This window comes from Macaca mulatta, chromosome 6 (assembly GCF_049350105.2).
Source record: "Macaca mulatta isolate MMU2019108-1 chromosome 6, T2T-MMU8v2.0, whole genome shotgun sequence".
NCBI classification, from domain to species: Eukaryota; Metazoa; Chordata; class Mammalia; order Primates; family Cercopithecidae; genus Macaca; species Macaca mulatta.
This window is the reverse complement of record NC_133411.1, coordinates 37,349,355-37,377,050: the sequence shown is the minus strand read 5'-3', so window position 1 is coordinate 37,377,050 and position 27,696 is coordinate 37,349,355. Positions and strand designations below refer to the sequence as shown.

Here is a 27,696-nt window from a genome sequence, read left to right as displayed (position 1 = left end):
TTACCACCGTCCCAGTGGCATTGTCTCTTGTCTCTAACATTTCTTGGCTGTGTGATTAGATGATTCTATGTTTGTGCCTTCTGTTTCCCTCTACTACAGGTGCAATACTATTTTCAGGGAGGGAGAGAAAGAATCCCTGGCTAATATTTGAAAGGAGGGATGGAAGGTAAGATGCAGACTCTATGTCACTTATTTAGTACCTTGTAGAAAAACTAATTTATCAGATGAAACCACTACAAAGCACCCAGCTCCTGAAGGCAAGGTTATGGTAGATCATGGCATCTAGAAATATATCCACCAGTTAAAAGTCCACTGAGTGAATTAAATGAGTTAATACATGTAAGATCTTCACATTGCCTGGCAAATAGCAAATACACATTTAAGGTAGGATATTAGTATTATGGTGCTTGTCCAACATCACAGCTAGTTAGTGGAGTGACAGAGAGGCTTCCTAAAACTGACCTTCTGTGCTTCAACTTCAACTTGTTCACCCATTTTTCTTTGTCTTTTTGTTCTATATTCTTTGAGATTTCATTGATTCTTCTGTGTGACTAATTCTACCTTAGTCATATTCATCATTGGATTCAGCTTTTTAAAGACTTTTTTTGTTTTGGCAATCTTATTTTTAATTTTCAAGAATTTTTCTAGTGCTCTGATAGCTCATTTTTTATGGCAGTGTATTCTTACATTATGGATGCAATATTCTATCTTTTTATGAGGACATTAATTAAAATTTTTTTAAAGTTCTCTTCAGTTTCTTGTGTTATTTTTATGTTTTCCAGGGTCATCTGTTCTGTTTGCTCACTCTGGTCCTTTTCCTTTCCGCTATTAGTTTTCCTCAAATATTCTGCATTGGTCATTCATATTTACGGGTAAAAATCTAGTTTGATTAGTATAGGGAGTTAGCGTGATCTTCCTCTGCAGCTACATGGGTCTTTTTCCCCAGCAGGCTTTTCCTAAGGGTTTCCTAAGCTTTGTGTAAGCACACTGGTTGTGTTGACAAACTTGACTTTTGGGTTTATGGAGAGAGAACAGATAGGCAGGCTGAAGACCTTCTCCAATTATTATTTTCTCTCCTCATCCCTCCCCATGGGGAAGGGGGAAAAGAGAGGCCTTAGGGCACTTCTGGCTCTTCTCTTTCTAGTTCCTCTTTAACAAACTTTCCCAGGCAGGTAACTCACATTCTTAATAAATAATTGTCAGGATTTATCCTACAGATAAACATGACTGTTTCACAGACATTTCTTTCATTAATATGCAATGATATGCATACTTATTGGCTCTGATCCTTTTCTTTTACTAGTTTATTCCACTCTTATTGTTCAGATCCTATCTCTTTTTTACTTCTAGTAAGTCCTTTTAATGATCCAATGATGGCAGATACTTAATGATAACTTTCTAAGGTATGTTCATCTATATTTTTTATCTCTCTGTATGACTTTTTATGTCATTTAAATGTACTTAGAAGTGTATGCTTAGCCTATTTTGATTAGTGTTTCCAATGAGTAATTTAAAAATATCTTTTCTCTATTGCCTTATTAAAACTTCTATTTAAGATTCAATTTCTCTTTTTAGTTTTATTTTAAGTGACACAGGATATTGTATACATTGTATAATGATATCCAGGGTCATCTGTTTTGTTTGCTTATCCTGATATTAAAAACATTTTTTAATTTGAAAAGCTGACAATGAAGAAGTATATGTTTGCTGATGTAGCTGATATTTGTAATACATAGAAAAGGGAAGCAGAAAAACATTCATTAGTTTTGTCTAATTGTGCCAATAACACTTAATTACAGGTTTCAGAGGTCCTGGGAGAGCTTCAAGCTCTATTTGAGGAGCAATTTAAAGGGTTATAAGTGGAGGGTTGATTCTTTCTTGATTTATTCACCACAACTTTCATACTAAATCTTTTGTACCCTCTCTCCCAAATTATTATGTTGAAATCCTAATCTCCAATGTGATAGTATTAGGAGGCAATCCTTTGGGAGGTAATTAGGCCATGTGGGTGGAGCCCTCATAAATGGGGTTTGTGCCTTTACAGGGGACTTCAGAGAGTTCTCTCACCTTCTCTGCCATGTGAGAATATTAGAAGATAGCAGTGTGCAGTCCGGAAGAAGGTCTTCACCAGAACCTGATCATGCTCGTGCCTTGATTTTGCACTTCCCAGCCTCCATAGCTGTAAGAAATAAATTTCTGTTGTTTATAAGCCACCTTGTCTATTTTAATCTTCTATAGCAGCCTAAATTGGGTAAGACACAACCCAAACTGGACTACTAAAGCCATGAAAAGGATCCTATATTCTGACCCTTCCAGCTTCTCCAAGCTCAGTCTCTCTGGGTCCTCACTGAGCAATGAGGGAGGACTTTGATGGCCATGCTACTGATACAACTGTTCAAGGAGCTTTCTTACGGTCCTAGGATTTCCCACCTGCAGCTCATTAGGTACTGTTGTTGTTTGAAGCCAAAGATCAATATCTAAGCCACAACACCTGATCCTCCACGCCAGTTGCAAATGCCAGGAAGAGAAAAGGAGTGTGTGTGTGTGTGTGTGTGTGCGCGCGTGCACTCATATACAGTATCTATGGGGTAGGATGCAAGTAGTTTTAGTTCAACAGTAAGAAGTTAGGGAATCTAAAGCGCTCATAGCCATGTTTTTCTTCAATGGCCCATCATGGAGCTGAATTTGGATTAAAAACTCTCTTCCACCCTTGAAAAGGCAACTTGTTAAACACTAAATCTTTTGTACCCTCTCTCCCAAATTATTATGTTGAAATCCTAATCTCCAATGTGATAGTATTAGGAGGCAATCCTTTGGGAGGTAATTAGGCCATGTGGGTGAAGCCCTCATAAATGGGGTTTGTGTCTTTAAAAAAGGGACTTCAGAGAGTTCTCTCACCTTCTCTGCCATGTGAGAATATTAGAAGATAGCAGTGTGCAGTCCGGAAGAAGGTCTTCACCAGAACCTGATCATACTCCTGCCTTGATTTTGCACTTCCGAGCCTCCATAGCTGTAAGAAAGAAATTTCTGTTGTTTATAAGTCAACTTGTCTATTTTAATCTTCTATAGGAGCCTAAACTGGATAGGACACAACCCAATTTTATTTTAGAAGTAGAACTGATAAAGTACTAATAAAATTAGAAGAAGGATATAGAAAAGAACAGCTATACAGTTGAGAAGGAAGAAGTAAAATGACTGTTTGCTTTTCTTTAAATGAGTGCATCATCCTCCCATAAGGTCCAGCCTTCTTTCTCTGTCATAGAGGTCTCTGAACTTGATGGTCATGCACCCCTGTCAACAACAAATGCTTGACAATATACCCCAATGTGGGTTTGTTTGTTTGTATGTTTATAAATCATATTCATGTAGTAGTGCCACACTAATACATTATGAATGTTAACATTTCAAAAGATTTTTGTGTGTGCATTGTATATTGTAAAAAGTAAAAAATTAGAAAAAAAGAGTATCTGTACACATTCTGATATATCTAGCACATTGTTCCTTGTACCCTTTCAATCAGATTCATTAAGAGTAATTATAGTGCTTTATCACAAAAATTGTAAAAATATGCAAAAGTAGACATGAAAGCATTATAAATCCCCATGCACTCATGACTCAGTTTTAATAACTGTTTATGGCCAATCTTTTTTTTTATTTTTTATTGTTATTATACTTTAAGTTCTAGGGTACATGTGCATAACGTGCAGGTTTGTTACATATGTATACTTGTGCCATGTTGGTGTGCTGCACCCATCAACTCGTCAGCACCCATCAACTCGTCATTTACATCAGGTATAACTCTCAGTGCAATCCCTCCCCCCTCCCCCCTCCCCATGATAGGCCCCGGTGTGTGATGTTCCCCTTCCCGAGTCCAAGTGATCTCATTGTTTGGTTCCCACCTATGAGTGAGAACATGCGGTGTTTGGTTTTCTGTTCTTGTGATAGTTTGCTAAGAATGATGGTTTCCAGCTGCATCCATGTCCCTACAAAGGACACAAACTCATCCTTTTTTATGGCTGCATAGTATTCCATGGTGTATATGTGCCACATTTTCTTTTTTTTTTTTTTTTTGAGACGGAGTCTCGCTCTGTCGCCCAGGCTGGAGTGCAGTGGCCGAATCTCAGCTCACTGCAAGCTCCGCCTCCCGGGTTTACGCCATTCTCCTGCCTCAGCCTCCTGAGTAGCTGGGACTACAGGCGCCTGCCACCTCGCCCGGCTAGTTTTTTTGTATTTTTTAGTAGAGACGGGGTTTCACCGTGTTAGCCAGGATGGTCTCGATCTCCTGACCTCGTGATCCGCCCGTCTCGGCCTCCCAAAGTGCTGGGATTACAGGCTTGAGCCACCGCGCCCGGCCACATTTTCTTAATCCAGTCTGTCACTGATGGACATTTGGGTTGATTCCAAGTCTTTGCTATTGTGAATAGTGCTGCAATAAACACGTGTGCATGTGTCTTTATAGCAGCATGATTTATAATCCTTTGGGTATATACCCAGTAATGGGATGGCTGGGTCATATGGTACATCTAGTTCTAGATCCTTGAGGAATCGCCATACTGTTTTCCATAATGGTTGAACTAGTTTACAATCCCACCAACAGTGTAAAAGTGTTCCTATTTCTCCACATCCTCTCCAGCACCTGTTGTTTCCTGACTTTTTAATGATTGCCATTCTAACTGGTGTGAGATGGTATCTCATTGTGGTTTTGATTTGCATTTCTCTGATGGCCAGTGATGATGAGCATTTTTTCATGTGTCTGTTGGCTGTATGAATGTCTTCTTTTGAGAACTGTCTGTTCATATCCTTTGCCCACTTTTTGATGGGGTTGTTTGTTTTTTTCTTGTAAATTTGTTTGAGTTCTTTGTAGGTTCTGGATATTAGCCGTTTGTCAGATGAGTAGATTGCAAAAATGTTCTCCCATTCTGTAGGTTGCCTGTTCACTCTGATGGTAGTTTCTTTTGCTGTGTAGAAGCTCTTTAGTTTAATTAGATCCCATTTGTCAATTTTGGCTTTTGCTGCTGTTGCTTTTGGTGTTTTAGACATGAAGTCTTTGCCCATGCCTATGTCCTGAATGGTACTACCTAGGTTTTCCTCTAGGGTTTTTATGGTATTAGGTCTAACATTTAAGTCTCTAATCCATCTTGAATTAATTTTCGTATAAGGAGTAAGGAAAGGATCCAGGACACAAAATTAATGTGCAAAAATCACAAGCATTCTTATACACCAGTAACAGACAAACAGAGAGCCAAATCATGAATGAACTTCCATTCATAATTGCTTCAAAGAGAATAAAATACCTAGGAATCCAACTTACAAGGGATGTAAAGGACCTCTTCAAGGAGAACTACAAACCACTGCTCAGTGAAATAAAAGAGGACACAAACAAATGGAAGAACATACCATGCTCATGGATAGGAAGAATCAATATCGTGAAAATGGCCATACTGCCCAAGGTTATTTATAGATTCAATGCCATCCCCATCAAGCTACCAATGAGTTTCTTCACAGAATTGGAAAAAACTGCTTTAAAGTTCATATGGAACCAAAAAAGAGCCCGCATCTCCAAGACAATCCTAAGTCAAAAGAACAAAGCTGGAAGCATCACGCTACCTGACTTCAAACTATACTACAAGGCTACAGTAACCAAAACAGCATGGTACTGGTACTAAAACAGAGATATAGACCAATGGAACATAACTATTTATGGCCAATCTTATTTCATCTCTACCTCCCCAAATCTCACTCTCCTATGTTATTTTGAAGCAAATCTCAGATATAGAATAATTTTATTTTTAATACATCAAAATTACGTTATAGTCCACCTAATTAACATAAAAGAAAATGAGTGAAAGAAAAAAATGCAAAGAAAAGGGGAAAGAAGGAAGTAAGAAAAGAAAGAGGCAAATAACCAATAAACCAACTAAAAAGGAAAGAAGAAATCATGAGGGAGTGAGAAACATAGTTTGCTATAATTTTATTCCTGTATATGCCAATTTAAATGAAGTAGCAAAATTTTGATTTGGTGCAAGCTAATATGCTTTATTTGGAAACTGATCCCAGTTAGTACATATTTACCTTCAAAGAGTTAAGTTGTGCTGCAAACTCGTTGATTCCAATGCCTATGGGCTTCAAACACTTCTAGATGGAATTCAGACTCTGGGATCATTTGGTCCTACCTGGAGGGTGGTCATTATAGAACCAAAACCACCTTATTTTGGGTTTCCTTGTCACTAAAACAAACAAATAAAATAAAATCTGGCATTTTTCTGACCTATGGTTTTATTTTGTTTTGTTTTTCACTGTAGCTAAAAGACTTCAATAATGATAGAAAAATGTAAAACTTCAGAAGATTAAATACCAGCACATAGCAGTGATCACATTTCACTTATAGGAGGATAATCAAATAACTTTCCTCCAACCTCAGATACTGACAATCATTTTCTAAGCTCACAAATACAGGACTCATTCTTGTGGGCGCTGGATGAAAAGACAGGTTTATCTTGTCCCAAGGCCAAGGCTATTTTAATATTAACTGACCTTGGACTCTACCAACCTCCAGAGGGAGCCCTGTGGCAGCCAAATCTAAGGCTCAGCAGCAAAAGGGCCCAAATTAGTTTGAAGTGCCAATGCAATGTTTATGTAGTGAGGCAATATATATATTTTTGTTTTTGCCATGTTATTTTGGTATTTCTTGTTTTTTTTTAAAATTTATTTATTATTATTATACTTTAAGTTGTAGGGTACATGTGCATAACGTGCAGGTTTGTTACATATGTATACTTGTGCCATGTTGGTGTGCTGCACCCATCAACTCGTCATTTACATCAGGTATAACTCCCAATGCAATCCCTCCCCCCACCCCCCTCCCCATGATAGGCCCCGGTGTGTGATGTTCCCCTTTCTGAGTCCAAGTGATCTCATTGTTTGGTTCCCACCTATGAGTGAGAACATGCGGTGTTTGGTTTTCTGTTCTTGTGATAGTTTGCTAAGAATGATGGTTTCCAGCTGCATCCATGTCTCTACAAAGGACACAAACTCATCCTTTTTTATGGCTGCATAGTATTCCATGGTGTATATGTGCCACATTTTCTTAATCCAATCTGTCACTGATGGACATTTGGGTGGATTCCAAGTCTTTGCTATTGTGAATAGTGCTGCAATAAACATACGTGTGCATGTGTCTTTATAGCAGCATAATTTATAATCCTTTGGGTATATACCCAGTAATGGGATGGCTGGGTCATATGGTACATCTAGTTCTAGATCCTTGAGGAATCGCCATACTGTTTTCCATAATGGTTGAACTAGTTTACAATCCCACCAACAGTGTAAAAGTGTTCCTATTTCTCCACATCCTCTCCAGCACCTGTTGTTTCCTGACTTTTTAATGATCGCCATTCTAACTGGTGTGAGATGGTATCTCATTGTGGTTTTGATTTGCATTTCTCTGATGGCCAGTGATGATGAGCATTTTTTCATGTGTCTGTTGGCTGTACGAATGAAAAAAAAAAAAAAAAGTGAGGCAATATTTATGATAAACACGACCCAAATGTTGGTGTTCAATGGGTTAAAGATCAATTGTAGCAATTTCAGGCTAGAGAGCACCTTTGATAAGTAAGCAGTTTGCTGCTATGACAGTGTAGTCTCTTGAATCCACGGACAGGAGCAAGTAATCAAGTGAAACGATCTCTACCATTATTTGTATTTCCTATGTTTTTACAGATGGCAATTATGGGAATCCAGCCAACTGTGCCACCTGGGAAACTCTATGAGCTAAACACTGTAGTACATTGGGGTAGTAACATGGCTCTGAATAGCCACAAAAGCCTACCTTTGTGGAGGCTTTACAACATACACCATACGTAAGCCACTGTGAGATCATGAAACTCAACATTCTCATCTACAATATCTCTGATTGTGTATTAAGGAAGAATAATCTGGGAAAAAAAAAAAAAAACAAACAACCACTGCTTGATATAAAGGAGGAAGGGATCTTTTTTTTTAAATCAACAGAAAATCTAAAATCTTAACACTAATTCATCAGCCTTCAACTATAATGATCATTTAAAAATTCCTGTAGTACTTTGGGGATCATAGTGAGGCTAATCCCAGGGGCTCACAGTTTTCATGTTTGCATTCTGTTAGGGGTCTTTAAACTTATTCTCTAAGAATGAGAGTGATAAATTCAGTAATATTGCTTTTTATTTATATAACATCTATCATTCCAAGCAGTCTAAAGGCGTTCAAAAAATGGATATACTTGCAGACTAGACATCATAAATGCTTTTGAAACATGGCAGGTTATTAACTAAACAAGTAACTCACTTGTGGACTAATTTTAAATGCATGTGTCCCTGCTTTTTGAATATGGTTCAACTGAGAAAAGAAAACCCTCCTGTAAACCTAATACCATTTAGCTTATTCAACCACACACTATGCTTTTTAAGGTACAAATTCTGACAATAAAATATCAATTTTTTTGAAGTATCCACCCCCAAAGTGCCAGCTGATATGATTGATTATCTGTGATGCACCATTTCACTCTACTCTTCCAGAAGTACAAAGACATAGGTTAAGCAGAGAAGATATGGCAGATGAGGAAAAACCCAGGAAAAGGAAACCAGTGCTGTCCTTTTGGGGGGATCACAGAGACTTGATAAGGGAAGAAGTTTGGCCTTTATAGGATTCAAATTCATTTTTAATCAATTGTAAGTAAAAATGCCAAAGATGACGCACCTGTTTCTTGACCCAGCCGGACTTCTGCAATCTGATTTCTTGTTTTCATTTACAAGCAAAAAAAAAAAAAAAAAAAAAGGACAATATGCCCATTGTGAAATAATTTGGTGATGTTTCTGGAAAGTAAGTGGGGAAAGGGGGAAGCAAAGTAGTCCCCCATCCCACTTCAGCTGATACACTGAGGTTTTCTTATGTACTCCTGTAACAGGCTGCTTCCCACCATGCTGGATGATTTCCAGTGGAAACTGGTAAATCAACCCAGAGACTCCTTCAAGAACAGCAGTGGAACTTAACAAGCAGTGTAAGAACTCAGGATTCCCTTGATTCGGCTAATCCATCACAAGGCCACTACCCAGGACTGCCTTGTTGATGCACAAAAGAGGAACTAGTAGCAGTCCTTTGTATCCTCCCTGTCCCTTTACGTTGTGGCACTTGATGTGACTGTTTAAGGAGTGTTTGGTTTCTTTGGCCCTTAAGAAAGATACAATGAATGAAATAGTGGAACAAACCAGCTCTGTTTAAGCAGGTAATGCTTGTTGATTTAGACTAGAGGACTTATAAAAATATATAGATCCCAGATTCCACCTTAGACATCAGACTGTGCAGTTGGGGCTCAGGAATCTACATCTTTACAACATTGCCCAGGTAATTATGATTCTTAGCTAAGTTTGAAAACTGGGGTACTAGATTTTCAAATATACCCCTAAATCCTACCCAGATTTTAGTTTTAAATCTATTTCTTTCTCCTTAGGCTCTAATCAGAGACAAAGTAGGATACTCCTCCCTTTCCCAGGCCTTTATATCCACAGAATGAGTGTTGAATAATTTATCCCATTGCTTACCAAACATTTGTTTCATATGCCAAATAAAGACACAAACCCAGAGATGTTAAGTGCCTGGGTTAAGGTTGCACCGTACGTGAATGAGAACACCATGGCAAGAAAGCTGGATATCTTAGCCTCCACGGCCAGATGACCACTCCTTTTCTTCTCTTTTTTTCCCAAGTAAGAAAAATGGGGGCATCTAGGGGCTTCCTCGAAAAATCAGATATAAATTAGCGTAAGTGTAGATATTCATCTCCAGGCAACATCTTTCTGAGATGAAGACTTAAGAAACATATCAACCAAATACAAACGTGCGGACCTTTGGGTCCCAATTTGCAAAAAATGTGAAGATAAAAAAGTTTATGAGACAATCAGGAAAATAAGAACACTGTGTGGATACTTAATGACATTAAACAATCATATTTAATTGTTATGTGCATGGCTATCTTATTATGGTTATCTATTTTTAAATCCTCACATTTTAGAAATATATACTGAAATATTTATTAATGCAATAATGTCTGGATGCTTCAGCTCCAGTGGTGTAATAAGGGGGAGAACAGCTGTGATGAAACACATAGTTTTGAGACATGATTGTCTGAGCTGATAATGCTGAATCCAAGTGATGAGTATGCAGGGCTTATTGTGCTATTCTCTCCTATTCACGTATTTTTAAATTTTTTCATCATAAAACATTTTAAATGTATTTCGCAAAAGGGCTGGCTTACAGTTTTGTAGGTTATTTAACTCACATGTATAATAATATGCTTATTAGTGAGGTACACAACTTGATAAAATAACAATAACTTTACATATTCAGGAAAAATCACCTTGGCTTTCCACCATGGTTTTTGTGGAAGATGAGATGAATAGCAGACATTTAAAGTAGAAACTATGACTCTCCAATAATTTCAAGACTCTCTTTCAAGGAGCAAAACACTTCTGTCATCTGTTACACTATGATGAGCCTAAAACTGCAGTAGTCTACTGAAACAATTAAAGCATTCAATAATTGTAAAAGATCAATCACCTATTTCATACAAATTTTCATAAACCAGACTATACTCGGGGAACTGTTTATTGCCTCAAAATAAAATGAGGGCAGCCACCCAGATCTGGTTAGGAGGTAAATTCATTACAGTGTTAAGTTTAACACCAATTTCCAAATGCACATAAGAAGCTGCAAAGTTCAGACTCTGAGGCTAAACAGCTCTGCCTTTCTCTTTAGTCCTGCCCACTACTTTCTTTCTGAATCTGTGAAGAGCTGTGACTCTTGAAGAGCAGGACCTACCAGCATTCTTTATGACTTCAGTCATGGCAAGCTCTCAAGTTAAATTAAAGGTGTTTGGGGTTTAAGTTTTTAAACAGTAATGAAATAGCCAACAAGTAAAACTGGAAATAACTTTCTCCTATGACCTAGAAATAGCAATAGGAACTCTAAGTGGGAAACAGAAATAGGACTCTGGAAAGATAATGTTTTATGTGTTTATTTTTCTTCCAGAACTCCAAATAGTTGCCTTGGCAGGAAGGCTGCCCTCTAACTGCTCCCTTCCGAAGACTAGGAGGTGTTTACAGAAATTGAAAGTTCCAGCAGTACATTTCCATGAGCTCATTACCAGTTCCATTTATACCTTTTAGATTTCACATGTACAAATGAATGTCCTTGCAGTATAAACTCCTGCTTTCAGCTTGCATTTTAATTACAAACAAAGTAGCAGAAATCAGGTACTCAGTTACTGTAACATAATGGCAGGGCATCTTTAGAATCTGTGCTTTGGTCACTATTATTCAAAGCAGCTCCAATGCCCGTCTTGCCTGCCTCTTTATGCTAATCATCCTAGCCCACTTTGCTCCTCCTCCTTCCAGCCTCCCTTAAAGAACTGTGCACTTTCAGCTGTCACCGAGGGTAACTCAGATTACGCTTAGAAATCACTTGACTTAACTCAGCAGCACTTTTTTTTTTCTTTGTGTATGTATTACTTTAGCAGTGTTCTTTAAATACCAGAGGCATTGGATTTCATGTCGGTAAAAGGAATTTAAAAATGCCAAAACTGTAATCTATTAGAAATAGTTAATTTGTAGAATTTTACTCTATAAGGGGGTTTAGTTTCAATTCATTTTGAAATGAAAGAATAATTAAGTTGCATTTTTAGCCAAATGAATTGGCATCTTTAGGAGAAGTAACATTGGTCATTATTTATTTCAAGAATCATGACTGGAAAAAGCTTGGAAGTTTAGTAGAGGAGTATATGTTGTACATGCAAAGACAAGATCTGCATGAATCTATGTATTTCTGGGTGTCTGGTGAAGGCCATTTTAGGTGACTGGCCAAGAGAAGGAGTGCTCTAGTGATCCTTGAGTCACAGCCATACTGCTAGGACCATGACTACCATACCAAGAAAAGGCAGCAGCCACCTACTTGGCAGTTTGCACACCTGTCAACTGAAGCTGCAGGAGGACCGGCAACAGCAAGGTAAGTCAGTCCAGCTCATGAGTTGCATGTTCTGTGACCTTCTGTGCATTTGCATTCCCAGAAGAATGGTGGGCTGGTGAAGGACCCAGGGAAGCTCTGACATAATAGTGATGCATAAGGGTGGGTTAACTTGGATTCACTATTGATTTTTAAAGGACTATGGAAGACTGTCAAGAATGCATATTCCTTGGAGCTGTCATTCAGAAACTTATATTCTTAAACTTCTAGCCACTGTCAGTTTTTTAGAGTATGAGAGATTTTGTCTAATTCAAAACACCCATCTGGGCAAGGCTGAGTCAGCTACAAGGGGGATTCAGCTGACAGTAGCTTTAAGTTAGCCTGGAGCTTTCTCTACCATCCTACCACTAGTGGGACACTTTTTTCACTTTGTTTAAGCCTAATTTTGTCTGGATCTCTGGCTCATTCATTGTGGGAAAAATAAACATATTCTTGACTCTTTCCTTTTTATGGTCTAGGGACAGCTGGATACAGTCAGGGAAAAGTGTCATGTTTCACTCGCTGGGCACTCATTCAAACTAAACTATCTACCTCCCAGCCATTTTCACCATCAGTCTTTTTAAATTTTCAAATCCACTCCCCAGCCAGCTGAGTTAGTTCAAATGGTTGACATGAATAGACAAGATGATCCCTCCAATTCACTCTGACAGGGACAGCAAATGACACTTGTGGGAAAGGCTGGGTCTCTTATGGATGACATCATCACTCCACAGAGGTTAAGGATTCACCAGACACTTCTAACTTCTCTTCAATAACCTAAGATAGACCTTTTTATGTGTGGATCTAGGCAATGAGCTCTTTAATTATTTTTCTATAGACACAGTTTCAGATTTCAGTGGTGTGGAGAGTGCTGGCTAAAGGGCCAAAACCTCCCATTTCCAAGATGGAATCTGTGTGCCAACAGTCACATGAATGTGTCAGGCCACCTCTCTGTGTCAGTTCCTGGAGCTGTATAACGTGACTTCATGCTCTACAAGGCTTAGCATAGTGTGGGCAGAAAATACTTTGTGGTAAATGAAAACCATGTGAACTTTTTAGACCACGCTTTACTACTAGGGCTCAAATAAATTTTGAACCAAGTACCCTAGAACGTAAAGTCCTGGAATGTGTCAGGGCTAAGGCATAGCACTGTAAAATGCTCTTGCTTCTCTGTTGGTAGACAATTCTAGTTTATCAGGGGTTTTGTTTTCTGTTGACTTTGTTTGAAATGTTCAAGTGACTTCCCCCCACTTCAACTGCTAATATAATATTTTTAATAGAAAATTTGGTGGGCATGAGCCTAAAGAAGATGATAGGAAGTCTCCTGTAACCCCACCACCCAAAGATAATAGATATTAACATTTTAATGTGTAAACTTTTAGACTCTTCTTCTATGCATATGTATGAATTCTTCTTTTGCTTGATTTTTAAACAACATGGACTTGTTCTGGATACTTTTGTAAACAGTGTTTTGTAAACTGCTTTTTAATTTAACGACAGAGGATGAACAAATTTCCAGGTCATTAAATATTCTTCTACAACCTTATTTTTAACAGTTGCACACTGTTCCTTTATATGTATGTAGCAAAATTCCCTTAGACAATTCTCTACTGTTAGACATATTAGTTATTTCTAATATTTTAACTATTATAATTAACACTGGGCTGCACCTAAACTAACGAATAGATCTTTGTACTGATATGGGATTATTTTCTTGGCATAAATTCATAGAGGTGAAATTGTGGAGTCAAAGGATTATACATTCTTAAAAATTGTTTTTGGCCAAATGACCCTCCTATCAACAGTGTTGGAGTATGTTCTCAGTAATACTATTATTTTTTAAATTTCTTCTCAATTTCATAAGTGAAAAATAATGCCCCACTGTTGTTTTAATTTAAGGCAGGCTATCCTGAAGATCTCTCCTTTACTGGCTGTATTAATCAAAGTTCTCCAGAGGGACATAACTAATAGGATATATATATATATATATGTATATATATGTGTGTATATATGTGTGTGTGTGTATATGTGTGTGTGTGTATATATATGTGTGTGCGTGTGTGTGTATGTATATAAAGGGGAGTTTATTAAGTATTAACTTACACAATCACAAGGTCCCACAATAGGCTGTCTGCAAACTGAGGAGCAAGGAGAGCCAGTCCGACTTCCAAAACTGAAGAACTTGGAGTCTGATGTTCAAGGGCAAATAGCATGGGAGAAAGATGTAGGCTGGGAGGCTAGGCCAGTCACCTTTTCACATTTTTTTGCCTGCTTTGTATTTGCTGGCAGCTGATTAGATTGTGCCCACTAGATTAAGGGTGGATCTGACTCAAATGTTAATCTCTTGTGGCAACACCCTTACAGACACACCCAGGATCAATACTTTGTATCCTTCAATCCAATCAAGTTGACAGTCAGCATTAACCATCACACTGCAATATCCAGAGAAGCCTGAAAATAATCACTATGATGACATACTTCCCAAAATACCCACAAGACTGGTCTTCTTTCTCAGACTTAGCTTTTTGCCTAGAATGTTTTGAAAGCAACCATATTCTTCCACACCCGAGTCTCAAAATATCTGCCCACATAAGCCACAGTCCATAAAGTTGTGAAGCATGCTAATGCGGTCCAGACTGGCCATTGACTGCTACAAGAAATGTCATCTAGTGATTTGAGCTGACAAGTGACACTGGGTAGTATTTGCTGTGTTGCTAAATAGCATTCCAGTTACTGTCCTTGAGTTAGAGAGTGAGGTCTGGCTTTATTCATGGAATCATCCTGGGTTCATGGCTTTGGCCTTTCTCCAGCCAGCCTAAGGTTCTACCTCTATTATTGAGCATATAGACTATGATTAATTGACATTTGAAACTTCTGTAGGCGTGACTAGCTTCAACACATACATGTTTTCTTTTCTTTTCTTTTCTTTTTTAAGATGGAGTCTTGCTCTGTCGCCCAGGCTGGAGTACAGTGGTGCACGATCTTGGCTCACTGCAACCTCCGCCTCCCGGGTTCAAGTGACTCTTCTGCCTCAGCCTCCTGAGTAGCTGGGACTACAGGCACACTCCACCATGCCCGGCTAATTTTTGTATTTTTAGTAGAGACAGGGTTTCACCATATTGGCCAGGCTGGTCTCGAACTCCTGACCTTGTGATTCACCCACCTTGGCCTCCCACAGTGTTGGGATTACAGGCATAAGCCACCGCACCAGCCTCAACACATACATATTTTATTTTCTAACCCCCATGCCATATGCTAAAATGCTTAGTGTTAACTCCCCAGTATTTAACTCCTTCCACCTAGTCACTCACAAAAGTGTAATTTTGAAGTGATTATATAGATAAAAGTCACTTATTCTTCAGTAGTTATCTGGGCAACAACAATGTGCAAAGTGTTATGCTAGATGCTGAACATGCAAATTGAACTAAGTCAACTAAGCCATGGTTTCCTGTCCACATGGAGTTTACTATGACAACAAATGCTCTATCAGTCCAGAACACAAGTCCAGGAGGCTCATCTCCCAACTTGTTGCTATCTTCTAGCTTCTCCTGTGATATTTTGAATCCATTTATCTCTAATATTGACTCTATGACCACATTTGTAAATGTTAATTTACTTGTCTACACAGCCTCAGCAACGCTCATTACATATTACATGTACTAGGCAGACAACCATCCTTATGTGTTATGGTGCTTTAAAATTTACAAATGGTCTCATATACATTATCTCATTAATTTTTACAACAACCAGATGAAATAGTGTAGTCAAGCTTCTTCAGGGAAACAGAACCAACTGGATGTGTGTGTGCGTGTGTGTGTGTGTGTGTGTGTGTGTGTGTGTGTAGAGTTGACTCTTGAACACCACAAATTTGAACTGTTCAGATCCACTTTTATGTGGATTTTCTTCCTTTGCCACCCTTGAGACAGCAAGATCAGCCCCTCCTCTTCCTTCCCCTCCTCAGCCTACTCAACATGAAGACAATGATGAAGACCTTTATGACAATCCACTTCCACTTAATAAACAGTAAATATATTTTCTTTTCCTTATGGTTTTCTTAGTAACATTTTTCTCTAGCTTATTTTATTGTAAGAATACAGTATATAACACATATACAAAATATGTATTAATCGACTGTCTTATGTTATTGATAAGGATTCTGGTCACCAGTAGGCTATTAATAATTAAGTTTGGGAAGCATCAAAACTTATATGCAAAATTTTAACGAGAGAGAATAGAGAGAGAGAAGAGAGACAGAGTGAGAGAGTGGGGGATTTATTTTAAGAAATTCACTCCCACAACTATGGAGGTTGGCAAGTTCAAACTGCAGTGTAGACTGACAGGCTGGAGACCCAAGTGAAGAGTTAATTCTGCAGTTGAGTCCGTTCTTGGTTGCTCTGGGGAAGTCAGTCTTTTGTTCTATTCAGGCCTTTGACTGATTAGATGAGATTCACCCACTAATGAAGGACAATCTGCTTGAGTCAAAGTCTACTAGTTTAAGTGTAAACCTCATCCAAAAACATCCTCACAGAAACATCCAGAATGTTGACAAAATATCTGGGTATCATGGAACAGCCAAGCTGACACATAAAACTAATAATCACAGGCAAGTATTGTTATCCTCCTTTATAAAGATGTGGAAACTGTGAATCTTCAAGGTCAAGATGACTTTTCCAAAGTTACACAGTTATTTAGAGCTGCTTTCAATGTACTTTCTGTTACATACAGCTGTCTCATAAAATCTATGATTTCTAGTATTACAATGTTTAATTTTTAAAATTGATCTATACTAGAGAAACCTCTCCATGGATAACCAAGACATTTTTGAATGCCTCATGATTTTCTTTGTGTCTTCTGACACCAATTCTCTGAGTGTCCTACAATTCAATTCTGACACTACCCAGAATTAGTGAAGACCCACAAATGAAGGACTTAGTCTCACAAGACTGCCCCATTTCAGATTCCAACAATGATTTTCAGCTGTCCCCAAGCAACCTGTACTTCTGTCAGGACAATTACAAATTAAAGACTTCCCACAACCCCTCAGATTTGATAATTCACTAGAACAACTCACAGAATTGAGGAAAGCTCTGCACTTTCAATTTCCATTTTATTATAAGGGATACAAATGGTCAGCCAATTGAAGAGGTACATGTGAGGAGGACTGGAAGGGTCATGAGCACAGGAGCCTCTGCTTCCACAGAGTCAGGGTGTACCACCCTCTTAGTATCAGGAAGCTCCCCTCAGCATGGTGTCCAGGGTTTTTAATGAGGTTTCATTATGTAGGCATGATTGATTAAATAATTGGCCATATGATTGAACTTAATCTCCAGTTCTTCTCTCCTCCTAGGAGGTTAGGGGAATGGGGTGGGTTCGAAATTTCCAATCTCTAATCACATTTGGTCTTTTTGGTGTGACAGCTCCTTCCTTGGAACTATGTAAGGACTCCTTAGATAGTCCCATAATAAGCCTTCCTAATAGATTGCACTAGGAAATAATAAATAAATAAATTTAATGGTTGAAACTTCATTTTCCCACTTCACACCTATTAGGATGGCTACTATTCGTAAAACAAACAAACAAAAAAAAAACAAAACAGGAAATAACAAATGTTGGTGAGAATGTGGAGAAATCGAAACCTCGTGCACTGTTGGAGGAGACAAAATAGTGCAGTTGCTGTGAAAAGCACTATGGCAATGTATTAGTCTGTTCTCATGCTGCTATAAAGAATTGCCTGAAGCTGGGTAGTTTATAAAGGAAACAGGTTTAATTGACTCACAGCTCCACAGGGCTGGGAAGGCCTCAGGAAACTTACAATCATGGCAGAAGGAGGAAAGCAAACACATCCTTCTTCACATAGTGGCAGGAAGGAGAAGTGATGAGCAAAGAGGGAAAAGCCCCTTAAGCATCAGATCTCATGAGAACTCACTGACTATCATGAGAACAGCATGGAGGTAATGGCCCCCAATGATTCAGTTACCTCCCACTGGGTCCCTCCCTTGACATGTGGGGATTATGGGAACTACAATTCAAGATGAGATTTGGGTGGGGACTCAGCCAAACCATATCACGCAGTTCCTCAAAAAATTAACAAATAGAATTACCATGTTATCCTGCAATTTTACTTCTGGATAAAATCCTAAGTGAAGTAAAAGCAGGGATTCAAACAGATACTTGTGCACCTATGCTCATGGTAGTATTATTCACAATAGCCAAAAGATGGAAACAAACAAATCTCCATTGACGAATGAATGGATCAACAAAATATGGTGTGTGTATATATATAGACACACACTATATACATGTATACACTATATATATATACACACACACTATACATGTATATATAATCAAATAATTTTCAGCCTTAAAAATGAAGGAAATTCTGACACACGCTACAACATGGATAAACCTGAGGACATCAAGTTAAATGAAATAAGCCAGTTACAAAAAGATAAATACTGTCTGATTCCACTTACATGAGGTATCTAAAGTAGTCAAATTTAGAGAGACAGAAAGTAGAATGGTGCTTTTAGGGTTTTGGGGCCGAAAAGATTGAGGATATGTTGTTTAAGGGTACAGAGTTTCAGTTTTGCAAGATGAAAAGAGTTCTGGAGATTGGTTATACAAACATGTGAATACAGTTCACACGACTGAACTGTACACTTACAAATGGTTAAAATGATAAATTTTGTGGTAAGTATATTTTACCACTGGAAAAAAAAGCCAGATCGGGCACAGTGGCTCATGCCTGTAATCCCAGCACTTTGGGAGGCCGAGGCAGGTGGATCATGAGGTCAGGAGATTGAGAACATCCTGGCCAACATGGTGAAACCCTGTCTCTACTAAAAATACAAAAAAAAAAAAAAAAAAAAAAAAGAAAAAAAAAATTAGCTGAGCATGGTGGCATGTGCCTGTAGCCTCAGCTACTCAGGAGGCTGAGGCAGGAGAATCACTTGAACCTGGGAGGCAGAGGTTTCAGTGAGCCGAGATTGTGCCCTGCACTCCAGCCTAGGCAACAGAGTAAGACTCTGTCTCAAAAAAGAAAAAAAAAAATGCCATGGTTGTCCAAGGCCATCCCTAATTACACTTTTGAAGTTGGACTTAACAAAAACAAATTCCAAAAAAACCTTTATTTTTCCATTCCTAAAAACAAAGTCATGAGAAAGTAGTCTGCTCCTCCATGATTCCCCAAAGCTACTTCCTTTCAAAATATTAATAAAATTAATAACCCCCTACCTAGATTAATCAATAAAAAGAGACATGGCCGGGCGCATTGGCTCACACCTGTAATCTCAGCATTTTGGGAGACTGAGGTGGGGGGAGGACAGGAGTTCAAGACCTGCCTGGCCAATGGTGAAACCCCATCTGTACTAAAGATACAAAAATTAGCCAGGTGTGGTGGCATGCACCTGTGATCCCAGCTACTCAGGAGACTGAGGCACGAGAATTGCTTGAACCGGAGGTAAATGTTGTAGTGAGTCAAGATCGCGTCACTGCACTGCACATGTGCGATGGCGTGAGACTTTATGTAAAAAAAAAAAAAGAGAGAGAGAAAGAGAGAGAAACCATCAGTATCAGGAATGATGTATAGGGTGTCACTACAGATATTAAAAGGATTATAATGGAGTGTTATGAATACCTTTGTGCCAGAAAGATGCAGAGGAACATAAAATTCAACACCAACTGATACAAAAACTCAAGGGATTTGGAATAGAGCAACTTCCTCAACCTGATGAAAAACATTTACAAGAAACCCAGCAGCTAACACTACTCAATGTAGAAGATTGCGCATTTTCCTCCTAAGATTAGGAAAAATAAACAGAGATGTCCATTATCATTATTTCTATTCAACAGTGTACTGGAGATCCCAGCCAGCATATTACATTAAGAAAAAGAAATAAAAGGCTTACATATTGGAAACAAAGAGGTAAAACTGTCTTTTTTTGCAGATGATTAATGGTGTTTGTGGAAAAATCCTGAGAAATCTATCAAAAAATGCTAGAACTAATAAACGCATTTACTAAGGTAACAGGCTACAAAGTCAACATACAAAAAATATTGCATTTCTATATATTAGTTGAGAACAAGTGGAAATTAAAAATATTAGAGTACTTATTTAATAGCATAAAAAGGAAATAGTTATGGATTAATTTAACAAAATATGTGCAGGACTTGTACACTTAAACATTGCAGTGTGAAGCTGAAGAAGATTGAATTATAAGAAGAGATACATCCCAAATTCCTGAATTGGAATGCTCAATATTAAGATGTCAATTTTCCTCAACTTGACCATCTCAATAAAAATTACAGCAGATTTTTTGTCCTGAAATTGACAAACTGATTTTAAAAGTATAAGGGAATGTTAAGGACCTAGAATAACTAAGTCAATCTTGAAAAAGAGAACAAAGTTGACAACTACACTTTTGGATTTCAGGTTATAATAAATCAAGATGATATAATATCAGTGTAAGGATACAAAAATCTATTATTGGAACAGAATATAAAGTCCAGAAATTGATCTATTAGTACATTGTCAATTAGTTTTTGACAAAGGTATCAAGATAATTCAAAGGGAGAAGAGATAGTCTTCTCTGTAAGAATCCTGGAACAAATGGTGAAAAATATTTCAGAAAATGAACCACAATACCTACCTCACACAAAAATTAGTTTCAGATAGAATATGACTGAAATACAAAAGCTAAATGTATAAAGCTTCTAGAAGAAATGTAGGAAAATACCTTCACCGTCAAAAAGGCAGCTTTTTAGACAGACAAAAAAGCACTGACCATAAAAAATAGATAAGTTAGACTATCAATATTAAACATATCTGTTCTTCAAAAGATACCACTAAGAAAAGAAAAGACTGGGAGAAAAATGTCAAATATATATTTGAAAAAGAACTTTCAATCAGAATATGTTAAAAACTCTTACAACTCATGATAAACAATTTGGTTAAAAAATGGGCAAATGATCTGGCAAACACTTCAAAAAGAAAGTATATAAATGGCCAAAAGCACATCAAAAGATGTTCAATGCTGTCAGTTATCAGGGAAATCCAAAATAAAACCACCATGAAATGTCACTTCACATCCACTAGAATGGCTAAAATTTTAAATGCTGATAACATGATGCTTGGAGAGGATGTGAAACAACCAGAACTCACTCATTGCTGGGAAGTGATAAAAACCACTTTGGAAAACGATTTGGCAGTTTCTTATATAATTAAACCCACAAGTACCCTGTGATCCAACAGTTCCATATTTAGGTGTTCCATAACAGTTCCAAGAAAAATAAAAATATAACCACAAAAGCCTTGCACAAGAATGTTTGTAGTAGATTTTATTCATATGAGCTCCAGAATGTGAATAACCCAAAACTGTTTATAAGCAAGTAAATTGGTAAGCAAATTGTGGTATATTGACACACTGGAATACTACTCAGTAGTAAAAAGAAATGAATTACTGATACATGTAACCATGTAGGTGAATCTCAGAAATGTTATAGTTAGTGAAAATAAGGCAGACACAAAAGAGTACTTACTTCTACAGGCAAAATTAGGCCATGGTGATAGACAGCAGAACAGTTGTTGCCCAGAGAGGAGAACTGGAACAGGACACAAAGAACACACTAGGGCAATAAAAATGTTTTATATCTTGATAGGGTTTTGGTTACCTGAGCACATACATTTGTCAAAAATTCATCTGTGTATTTTATTCTATGTAATTTAGGCCTCATTTTCCAAAATGTGAGACTGCCTAGGAGGCCTCAGACTCCAAATTTTCCTCTAGGCCTCTACTAGTAATTCCATAGAATAGTGAAGAGACTGAAATATCTCAATGAATTTGAATAATTTGCCGAAGAACATAACTGTGTCTTACTGGCAGAGTACCCACAGCTCAGGAAATATCACACCTCCGAGAGAAAATGTTAGTATAACCTTAGTCAGGTTTAATAATAGTGGTATTTTATTGTTGCTTTTATTCCTAAAGCTTAGAAATTCTCTATTAATAACATAGCAAAAATTAGCTAATCAATGAAATTAGCAAAGGATAAATTGAGATATAATAAAAAGAACTATCTAATACCTAGGGCGAGACACTAACTCTTTTTGTCAAGCATCTGTCTTTCCATTATTGAACATCCTTTAGAACCAATGATTTATCTTAATTTTCTTTAGAATTCAATGTTGTTATTGTTTTAAAGCCATGACTGACTCATCAGTTATCCTTTAATAAACACCTAAAATGGACCACTTCATGAATATTTTTTCACTCCATCTCTACTTCATCTTGTTTGCAGTTATATAGCACTTCATTTATTTTATTTAACAAATACTTAGTGGCTGCCATTTATCAGGCACTGTTCTAGACTCTAGTGAACAAAGCAAACAAAAAATCCTGCCCACAAGGAGCTTATTTTCTGAGAGGCAGAAAGGCAAACAATAAAGAAGATAAATGAGCAAAATATATAGTGCAAACAGGGGTCCATGGCCTGTTAGAAACCGGGTCACACAGCAGGAGGTAAGCAGGGCATGAGCGAGCAGTACCACCTGAGCTCCGCCTCCTGTCAGATCAATACACATTACAGTTTCACTGGAGCATGAACCCTATTGTGAACTGTGCATGTGAGCGATCTAGGTTGTGTGCTCTTTGTGAGAATCTAATGTCTGATGATCTGAGGCGGGGCAGTTTCATCCCCAAAACATCCCTGCCCACCTTCCCACCATCTTTGGAAAAATTGTCTTCCGGTCCCTTGGGCCAAAAAGGTTGGGGATCAACAGTGTAAATGATAATAATGAAGATAGGAATTATGGAAAAAAATTAAGCAGGCAGAATAGAGTGTCATAATGGAGGTCTGATTTAAGCAGGGTGCTCAGGCAAGACCTCATTAAGAAGGTGAATTTGAGTAAAGACCTGTAAGAGGTGAGGGAGTCGGTCGTGCCACATCTGGTGGAAGAACAGTCCAGGTAGAATAAAGAGTAAGTACAAAGACTCTGAGTTTTAGAAATTACACTTGGCCTACATTTGTTCTGTCATGGTTATTGACTCATTTCAGTTACAGCAAAAATAATATCACAGTTATCTAGGTTAGTGATTCTCAAACTTTAGCATCACCTGCAGAATCACCTGGAGAGCTTATTAAAACGTAATTGCTGGGTCCCACTCTGATTTTCTGATTCAGAAGTTCTGAGGGGATTGGAGGGAAGGAGTCAAGAATTTTCATTTCTAACAAGTTCTCAGAGAAATGCCATCATTGCTGCAGTTGCAGCGATCACACTTTAAGGACGACTGTGTTGGAGGGACAAAAGGAGGCCAGTATAATCAAGTTAGCTTAAGCAGTGAGTGTTAGGAAGTGATTGAGAGATAAGGGAGACACAAGAGGAAAGAGCAGTTAGATAGTCATGTCTGCCCTGGTAAGCTCTTTGGTTTTGACTGTGAGAGAAATGGGAAATATTACATGCCAACTTGAGTTAATTTGATCATTTACATCTTTCAGGTTCTTTTGGGGAGCGGGATGCAGTAAAAGTAAGCTATTCCTCCCAACCTCAATACCATGTTAAAATAAAGAAAATCTTAGGCTAAATTCTTTCAAATTGACAGATATTTACTAAACAAACATTAATTAGCAAACAAGCATAAAAGACTGCATATGATGTCCCAAACTTTTTGTTCCTTAGGTAATCTGATTATATCCTGCCTAAAAGGTTTGCTCAGACAAAACGACATTCTCCAGGCAGTATTCTGTGCAGTCAGCCAGTAACCAAGAATGATCCTGCTCATTAATGGACACTGGGACCTTTCAATATAAAGCTTTGGGCTTCATTCTTAAAAGTACAGGCTACAGGTCTTGCCAGATTCTTCTGTCCAGGTTGTGTAAGACTAGCAAGCATCCTTAAAATATTTCAGGTAATCCAAGGTCTTGAATGCCATTAATTTCACCAATGAAAATTCATTTCTGATGTTGATGATGCTAAATCTCAAAGGCTCGGATATTGATTGAGATGGAAAGATGACAACCTTGTAATGAGAAGCCTATGGATGTGGGTTTCCTGGTGCTAGCAACCACACCTGAGGTACAAATTCCCCACTAGGTCAATAGATATCACTTCAGGTGGTATAATTTAATCTAACATTCACATACAAATAATGCTATCTTTGCTGGTGTCTTCTAAAGTCAATTACAACTGTGACAACAAGAAGCAGCGCTTCTCTACACTTTTACACAATAAGGCATATGTTAAAAATGATACAGCACTTTGAGGTAAATTCAGGAGGCTGACCCTGTGGGATGAAGGGCCAAGATCCTGGCACACATGTAGCCTGTACACTAGTGTGCTCCACACATGAAGTAAGATCTGGCAAGAGCAAATATTTGAACCCTTATTGATACTCTTTGTTACGGAAGGCCATCTACTGAGGATGCTCTAAACACTTTAGATGATAAGTTCCATTAGGGGACCTACAAAATCACTTTCAAAACTGAGATACTCAGATTTGCCAAGAATTATTCTTCTGTGGTAATGCTGCCTCGGCTGTGTTGTACAAGTTATTTGAGAGCAGAAAAATGGATTCATACCCTAGACCATACCACAGTGCTAACATGTCACTTACAAACAAATCACATTTATGAAGTGCTTGCTACATGCCAGAAACTATGTTTCAGTACTTTTGATGTATTAGCTGACTTCTTTGTGAAAGTCCCAGGAAGTCTCACAGCTGGGGTCTTCAGCCAAGCTCCTAATCCAAGATCCGGACTCCAGAGACTGCTTTCACTCACGCTCACTGCCTCTTAAGCTGGTATAAAATAGATGTTCAGCTAAGTACCTGAGAAGGGCTTGGATGATGGCTGGCCCTTGAACTCAATTTGTGGTTCAGTTGTTTAGAATAGGTTGCTATTAAATCACTGGTTAATTTATATATGAATTACCAACTACATCCAACTGTCTCCCCAAAGGGTATATTTGACTGAAAAAGAAACAGTTGTAAAAATGCTGATGTACCAGTGCACTCCTAGCAGCTCAGAGCAAGTGGCTTACTGATTAGGCTAGCAGTTTTTGCTTAACTTTAAATAGCTGCATAGCCCCTATGTCCCACACTGCATGAAGTGCGAAAGATAGCAATGTACCATTTTTGGAACCGGACTGACACAGCCTTGGAGAGCAGTTTGGGTTTTTGACAAAATAAAGAGGCAGTAGGCAAAACCTCAAATTAAAAAGGGGCTAAATAATAGTCATTATTATAATTCACTTTTTATTTAAACTGGGACTTTATTTCAAGTGTGGCTCAACTATTACATTAAATCATTAACTTGACTTAAAATTTTAATCAACATTTAGGGAAGGTAAGTTTCACACTGGAGTTGCTTTTTAATGAAGTCTGTTGGCAAATCTAGCAAAATATTCAAAAGACAGGATTTAAAATGCAGTAAATACCTGTATTCATTAAAAAGCTGCATTCGGTGGCTCACGCCTGTAATCCCAGCACTTTGGGAGGCCGAGGCGGGTGGATCACAAGGTCAGGAGATCAAGACCACAGTGAAACCCCGTCTCTACTAAAAATACAAAAAATTAGCCGGGCGCGGTGGCGGGCGCCTGTAGTCCCAGCTACTCAGGAGGCTGAGGCAAGAGAATGGCGTAAACCCGGGAGGCGGAGCTTGCAGTGAGCTGAGATCAGGCCACCGCACTCCAGCCTGGGCGACAGAGCGAGACTCCATCTCAAAAAAAAAAAAAAAAAAAAAAAAAAAGCTGCATTCCTTCTACCCAGTGATCACATACCTCACACCCTGTGGATGGCAATAAACAAAAGGTCATAGGAATAAGGTCTAGACTTTTAGCAAGGGATGCTGGTGTGAAGGTATTTGATACTAACTAAAGCCACATCAAAAGAACATAAAATATATGTCTGTGAGTTGATTCGGAAGGAGAACAGGGCTTAAAATGGGAAGTGACCTACTTGGGAGGCTGAGGCAGGAGAATCACTTGAATCCGGAGGTAGAGGTTGTGGTGAGCTGAGATCGTGCCATTGCACCCCAGCCTGGGCAACAACAGTGAAACTCCATCTCAAAAAATAAAGGAAGTGAGGAGAGGGAACCCAACCTATATACTCAAACAGGAGAGATAAAGAAGAGATTTTTAAGCATGACCTGTATCATGGCAGGACAGGCTTCAGGTCCTGAAAGAACTCAATGCTAATGAGATTCAAATTCCTTTCCCTCATCAGATTCAGAGAAACTCTCAGACTTGCAGCAACTACAGCTCAATAACATGGTCATTTCTCTGGAGTGGGGCTCCATCTAGATGTAAAAACCATATCTCAGACTTTTATAATGACCTGTTTAAGGAATTGTTCTAATAAAAGGAAGGATATTGCTATCGAAAGAATAAGAGTAAAGTGAGAAGAAAGTCTGTGAATGCTGAAAATGGATTATTTTGGTCTATGATTGACTGTATTAAACTTTACTTGTCTGCAGAGACATGAAGTGGCAGATAAAGATGTGTGTGTGTGTGTGTATTTTTATATACAGAGTATAGGCAAGACACATACCAGAACCACAGATTATGAGGTTCTGTTTATTTAACAAGACAAACTTTTGTTATAAAAGCTTCATTTTCAAATACGGATTAAAGTTTTTTTTGTGTGTGTGTGTGTTTTTAACGTTTTTCATTTTAAAAACTGAGTAAGGTTAAATTAATGTGCTGGGCATGGTGGCTCATGCCTGTAATCCCAGCACTTTGGAAAGCCGAGGCGGGCGGATCACCTGAGGTCAAGAGTTCAAGACCAGCCTGGACAACATGGTAAAATCCCATCTCTACTAAAAATACAAAAATTAGCCAGGCCTGGTGGCACATGCCTGTAATCCCAGCTACTCAGGAGGCTGAGGCACGAGAATTACTTGAACTCAGGAAGCAGAGGTTGTAGTGAGCCAACTGAGCTAGCCAGGTATCCTCAGGAATACATAAATTAAAAGGATTGTTTTCAGTTTTTCTGGGAATTTTTCAAGTCATATAAATTTTAAAAGTAACAACTTTTCTCTGCTAATTTTTATTAGCCTGGTGAATAAAACGTTTCTGGTCAGTGTACAAATTACTACCTGGCCTTTACTTCCTCCAAACTAGTTCTGATATGGTGCAATAATATATATCCCTGCAGAACCATCTGCCACAGGCATCATGTTATTCCTGCTACCTTTCTATGCCTGAGGGCCAGGAGGGCAGTTCAGCCCTCAAACGCAAGGAGAAGAGGAACAATGGGTCTCCTGGGGGTTCCCTAGAGGAGAATGGGGACCAGTCCCCTCCTGGGTTGGTCGGGCTTTGGATGGCAGCTCAGCTCCTTCTACCTGACTAGACTGCCAAAGCCTTGTTTCCCATGGAATAACATCCACTTATTCCTGTGGAAATGGAGAAACAAGGAGCTTTTTCTTCTATGTGCTCAAAGGCTCAAGACAAAGAGGAATAAGTTTAAAGAAAAGAGTTTTAGAATTGGAAGAAGCTGGAATCAAGCTTCTCCATCCGGCTTGTGTCCTTGGAATCCATGAAGAAATTTAAAAATAGTATGTTTCTTCACCAAAGGGGAAGAGTTTAAATTTATCTGGACTCAATATATGAAGCTATATTTCAGCTGTATTAACTTATTAGCAGTCTTTTTGAAGAGTGATTTAGTTCTTACTGAT

The 27,696-nt window shown here is 38.3% G+C and overlaps 1 protein-coding gene and 1 long non-coding RNA gene across 6 annotated transcripts in view; one reads left to right on the top strand and one right to left on the bottom strand.

The window, feature by feature from the left end:
* Positions 1-27,696, bottom strand: part of LOC106998712 (uncharacterized) — a 110,358-nt gene that overhangs the window by 40,951 nt on the left and 41,711 nt on the right. For all 5 annotated transcript variants that reach the window (XR_013418303.1, XR_013418304.1, XR_013418300.1 and 2 more), the window contains exons 4-5: positions 2,899-3,010; positions 2,068-2,179 (exon numbers count right to left, since the gene is read on the bottom strand). This is a non-coding gene — a long non-coding RNA (uncharacterized LOC106998712). The remainder of the gene's footprint in view (positions 1-2,067; positions 2,180-2,898; positions 3,011-27,696) is intronic.
* Positions 11,460-27,696, top strand: part of RANBP3L (RAN binding protein 3 like) — a 50,795-nt gene continuing 34,558 nt past the window's right edge. The window contains exon 1 of the mRNA XM_015139869.3: positions 11,460-12,030. Coding sequence (XP_014995355.3) covers positions 11,940-12,030 — 91 coding nt within the window. The 5' untranslated portion in view covers positions 11,460-11,939. The remainder of the gene's footprint in view (positions 12,031-27,696) is intronic.